The 5,710-nt window shown below is 39.1% G+C and overlaps 1 protein-coding gene across 1 annotated transcript; it reads right to left on the bottom strand.

The window, feature by feature from the left end:
* Positions 1-221: 221 nt before the first annotated feature.
* Positions 222-3,512, bottom strand: LOC109156865 (probable alpha,alpha-trehalose-phosphate synthase [UDP-forming] 11). Its single transcript, XM_019304729.1, has 3 exons — positions 1,278-3,512; positions 915-1,188; positions 222-833 (listed from the first exon to the last, which is right to left on the bottom strand). Exons 1-3 carry the CDS (start codon positions 3,278-3,280, stop codon positions 507-509), a joined length of 2,604 nt encoding a protein of 867 aa, XP_019160274.1. The 5' UTR covers positions 3,281-3,512; the 3' UTR covers positions 222-506.
* Between the last annotated feature and the right edge of the window lie 2,198 nt (positions 3,513-5,710).

Here is a 5,710-nt window from a genome sequence, read left to right as displayed (position 1 = left end):
GAAGGAAAACAAAAAATATGTGAAAAATACAATTACCATAGAAGGAAAACAAAAAAAAAAAAAAAACAAACTGACCAGCGCTGTGAATGGGGATTAGTCAAGAGTATAGTACGAACTTAAAGACAATGTTGAAAAAATCGCTGTCTCCTACCGTTAGTTAGGGTTTGGTCAGGACACCTCACGACATGACAAAAAATAGAGGAAAAGCAGTAGGAATTGAAAAATAAGGAATGAAAGAACCATTTATAATTAAAAGAAGAACCAAAAATGTAATGTATCTTTAACCAACCCTATAGTGAGTAAACTGCCAAAGGCATCCAGTAGATGATGAAGCTAAAGGAGCTATATGTGCAACTCCTATAAGTCTGTAAATTAAAGATGAGATTTTGGACTAGACTGGGATTTAAGTATACAAGGACCTGTAAATTTCTGTTGTTTCTTTCTTTTCCTGTACAATGTTGTTTTTTAGCCATCAACTGATGATGCCTGCCTGCAGTTCTTCAATGTCAAAGAGACCCTTCAAACGAGACTTCCCGGGGCGAAGGCTTGGGGGATAGCTGCGAGGTTGCGGCCGCTGAGAGGCCGTGGAGCATTTTCAGGACTTCGACTGTGTCATCGAGATAGTACTTAGCCATGCTCGGCTTCTGACCAACGGTGCAAGCAAACACCTCGGCCATCTCGGGCAAGGAATGGTTGGCTACCGAGCTCGCAATGCTCTCGAACATGTCCTCGTCTGATCGGTCGTCGCCTATGCATAACACGAAATCGGATGGCTTCCCTTTGGCTTGCATTGTCGCCATAACGCTCTTAACGACTAGACCTTTGCTTATGTCCTGCAATTGACAAAAACGACGAGATTACAAGAAGATTCAGAGAGCCTGTGCTGATCATTGACTGGTGAAAATGTGTCGTACCTGCGGTTTCACTTCAACGATGTGTTGGCCTCGCTTAACCACCACGGGCTCGTTGGCAAGCACGTTTTCTAAGTGGTCAAGAAGCTCTTTTGCTTGCCATGTTCCAAAGTCCGGGTCGGCTTCCTGATGGTGCCACACTATGGCGGTTTCCTTCTGTTCGATAGACGACCCGTCTGTGGCCTCGGTGTAATGTTCCATCACGGGCAATACCACACTTTTCCAGTTTGGATCAGCTGCTACTGCCCGCGATTCCCACTGGGAATCCTTTGTCCATCTATTATAATAAGGAAAATCATAAGAGAATGAAATCACAAAAACCAAAAACAGCAAGAATCAAATCATTGGTAAAGTAATCGCACGAACCGAGTAAAGTAGCCATGTTCTGCAGAGAGACCGAGATTTGGGCAAGGGGAGAACCACTTGGCCAACGAGTCTCTTCCTCGGCCGCTCACAATGAACACGATATTCTTGGGATCACTGCACAAACTATTCAACACCGAAATCACTTCTTCGCTGGGAGTCTTGTCCACTTTGTCCTGTGGCATCATAGTACCATCATAGTCGAGAAGGATAAGCCGGCTATTCGTCCTATTGTAAGCCGAGACAATGTGTTCCACCGAGAGCTTCCTGAAATTAGGCCCCAAGGCAACAACCCGAAACCCGAACCCCAAACCGATCCCCCAGCACCTCTTCTGAAAATGATCAGCACAGGCTCTCTGAAGGTCCTGATCGAAACTCCTCGCCCAATAAGCAACATCGTGAGAAGAAACATATTTGTAATGCTTCTCGTGGCGCATTTCTTTCTCCGAATCGGGCATCTCCACAGCCAAATTCATTGCCTCGCCTACACTCTCGATGTTCCAGGGATTAACCCGGATTGCACCACTGAGAGACGGGGAGCACCCGATGAACTCCGAGACAATAATCACACTCTTTCTCGAGATCCCTAACCCCTCATTCCCCAACGCCTTATCCAAATCAGGGCTGCCCTGCCTACAAACCGTGTACTCATAAGGCACCAAATTTAAACCATCCCGAACCGCATTAACCACAACACACTCAGATATCGCGTAATGTGCAATCTTTTCCTGGGTAGAAACCGGGCCATCAATACAAACAATCGGCTCATACCCGGGACTACTAAACTTCCTATTAACCTCCCTAGCAGTCTTATTGATCTCATTCTGAACTTCTTGAATATCACTCCCTCTACTCCTAGGAGGGTTCATAATCTGGATTAAAACCACTTTCCCTCTTAAACTCGGGTTCATTTCGAGAAGCTCCCCCATTGCCAAAAACTTCAAACTTATCCCCTTAAACACATCCATATCATCAATCCCCAACATCACAACTTTCCCCCCATACTTCTCCTTCAACTCATTAGCCTTCTTGGCAGTTTCTTCTTGAGACATAACAGAGTTAAGCTGACCCATATGAATACCCACAGGCAAGATCTTAATACTAACAGTCCTTCCAAAATAGTCAATCCCAATATAGCCCCTCTTGGACTGATAATCCAACCCCAACATCCTACTACAACAAGCCAAGAAGTGCCTAGCATAATCAAAAGTTTGGAAGCCAATAAGGTCACAATTCAAAAGGGCTTTCAGAATCTCCTCCCTAACAGGCAATGTCCTATAAATCTCAGAGGAAGGGAAAGTGTTGTGCAAGAAAAACCCAAGCTTTATCCTAGGGTACCTTTTCCTTAGAATTGTGGGCATGACCATAAGGTGATAGTCTTGAATCCAGACATAATCCTCATCTGGGTTGATCACCTCCATGACCTTATCAGCAAAAACCTTGTTTGCTGACACATAGGCCTGCCACGTGGCCCTATCGAACCTCACACCATGGCTAGGGGTCAAAGGTAACATGTAATGAAACAAAGGCCAGAGATAATGTTTGCAGAACCCATGATAATACTTGTTCCTCAAATCCAAAGGCAAGAAAGTGGGTACACACCTAAACTTATCGAGAAGCAATTGGGCCACTTCCTCTTGCTCGCCGGGATCGATAATCTCCACCTCCGCCGCCCCCCGGAGGCTGCCGACGTAGATAACCTCCACATCCGCCGCCAACCCATCTCTCATCTGCAAAATCAAAGCGTCTAAGGCGTACTTATCCCACTCAAAGCTCCAATTCTGAGTCTCTGAATCTCTGTAACCCTTCACTGGCAAATAGTTCGCCACGATTATTCTCCTCTCCTTACCATTACTCTCCCCCACTACCCTCCCCTCTTCCTCGTCCGACGATCCGGAAAAATCGGAGATAATCCCCGGAACCGTCACCACCTTCGGCAGCCTAGCTCGATCGCCTCCATTGTAGTCCTCGAGATTCAACAGATTGAAACAAGACCTCGACAACATTTCAACCTCAAAAATCCCAAAAAAAAAAAACTTTCAGATTCAAAATTTCAAAGGGGGTCTGTGTTTCAGTGCCTGTATGAGTAAATAGTCTGTTTATATTCCTCTGTGTCGGAGAATTGTTGAAGAAGAAGAAGATGAAAAGAGGAAATACATAGAAGGTTCATGGAATAGGGAACATGTAAACTTTGGAGCTATGCAGGAGGCTATATAGCAATTTCGAGTAGAAAGCCTACAAGGATAACGCAGAAAGACAATTATATATGGAAAAGTATAAAAGAAGATCACCGCATATCTCCTCTTATCATTTAATTGCATCTATTTATTATTTATAAATTTATAAATTATAATTATAATTACTCCATTGATCAATAATAAAAAATAGACTTTTAGACCAGCAATGTGAAAGTTCGGAATCTACTGAAAATATATATAGAAAAATATAAGGTGTTGGAAGATCTAGATTCAATTCTTTGTACACAGATAAAAATTAGTATAGTAGACTGATTGTTTGACCAGTAATTAATCTCTATAATGGCTTTAAAAGTGGGGTCCTGTAAACTCACAATTAGTTCGATGAAACTGGGATGACCTATATATATATAATTCTCATGAAAATATAATTAGTAATTAATAGAATAAAATAGGAAACTGCTAAATAGGCTAAATTTCTTAATAAATATTTAGCTACCAAAACTGAGTTAATTATACAAAGTCCGAATGACAGATTTGGAAAAAATATTTTGGTTATATTGTCTTATAAGGAAATATATTAAATGAAATTATATCTTAAAGATATATAAAGTTTGTCCAATAAGGAAAAATAATCAATACCAAAGTTTAAACAAAATATTAAATATTGACTTTCTCGATTTAACTAAGTTATTCCTTTTGTGATTTTCGATATGAATATAGTATGTTCATTTGAAGGGTAACAGCTATGTCGTTTGGCCATAAGACCTTTAGCTATTTTACTGTAATAACTTAAATTTATATTTATTAATAAAATGAGACGCAAGAATTAATAGGAAATAAATAGTGATAATAATAGAGGATAAGAACCAAAAGAGAGAGAGAGAGAGAGGACCGACTTTGAAGTTTGAAGTTTGAAGTTTGAAGTACGTATGGAAGGGGGCGTCAGCGTTAGGTTGGGGTGGCGGGAGAGGGGGGAGTTGGGTAGGTGGTTTTGATGGCCAAGATTGACTCGTGACTCTTTCTTCTTTTTTTTTTTTTAAATAATAACAATTTTGTCGTAATGACCTCTTTTATATGTGAGGTTATGAAATCGAGTCTAAAATGTTATTGACTCTTTGTGTTTTATTAGATTGAGAAAGTATATTTAAACCGATACTAAAATGTAATAGAGTCAATCATATAAAAAATAATAATATTATTATTATTAATTTCGTTGTTGGTTTGAAAATACGGCGTACCGTGGATTTTCCTGTTGGATTAGATAGTTATCCACAAAGAGGTGACTGTGGGCCCCGCAGAAGAGGTGCCACGTGCCTAGATAAAACTGGGCCCCACTGTCCCACTTTATCCTCTTCTCTTCTCTTAATTTCTCCATATTTTAAATCAACCATTTTGAACTTTGTTTTGTACAGTACTTGAATTAAACTCTATTTTTATTTTAAAATAATGTTATTTTTGTTTCTAAAAATCTTTTATTTATTAATTATTATAAATTAATCCACTATTTAAAAATTTAATCTATTCATTAATTTAAAAAACACTCATCAAAGTTAACTAATCAATGAAGACACAATTTTTTTTATTAGTAAAGATGAGAACAAAGAATTTTTAGAGAGAATTTTATTATTTATCAATCGTGTTTATAAAGTACATGAAGGGAGAGATCGTACTTGTTAGGGCAAGATTAACAAAAGTAGGGTAACAAGAATTTTTAGAGAGAATTGTATTATTGATTAACCTTGTTTACAACAGGAATACAAGAGATAATCCAAGTTAAAGCAAAATTGGTAAAAGTAATGTTACCAAGAGACAATCCGGTCACGTTTGGAGAAGGTAGGCGACCAATTAGGTCACCTTCTCCAAACGCGACCGACGATCGTTTGACGATCGCCGATCGCTGATATTTGACATGGATTGTCAGAATTTGGTCGGGCGTTAGCTGAAGTTGACCAGAACCCTAGTTAACCTGCAAGTACAAGTTACAAGTTTAAGGCCCTAATTGACTTTTTTGATAAAGTTTAGGAGTTTATTTAATCATTTTTTCTAAAATAAATTTATGAAGAAAAATAATAATTTTTAAATAAAATAAATAATACTACATTTTTACAAAATTCACTCCTTAACCTACACTTCGTTGTAACGATTAAGTAAATTTGTTTTTTAAGTTACGTGAAAAACCCACAGTCACTATGCGAACATGTGACTATAGACGTCCATAGTTAGCAAAGGACAATAAGA

This window comes from Ipomoea nil, unplaced genomic scaffold (genome assembly GCF_001879475.1).
Source record: "Ipomoea nil cultivar Tokyo-kokei standard unplaced genomic scaffold, Asagao_1.1 scaffold2759, whole genome shotgun sequence".
Taxonomy (NCBI): domain Eukaryota; kingdom Viridiplantae; phylum Streptophyta; class Magnoliopsida; order Solanales; family Convolvulaceae; genus Ipomoea; species Ipomoea nil.
This window is presented reverse-complemented; position numbering and strand designations above follow the sequence as displayed.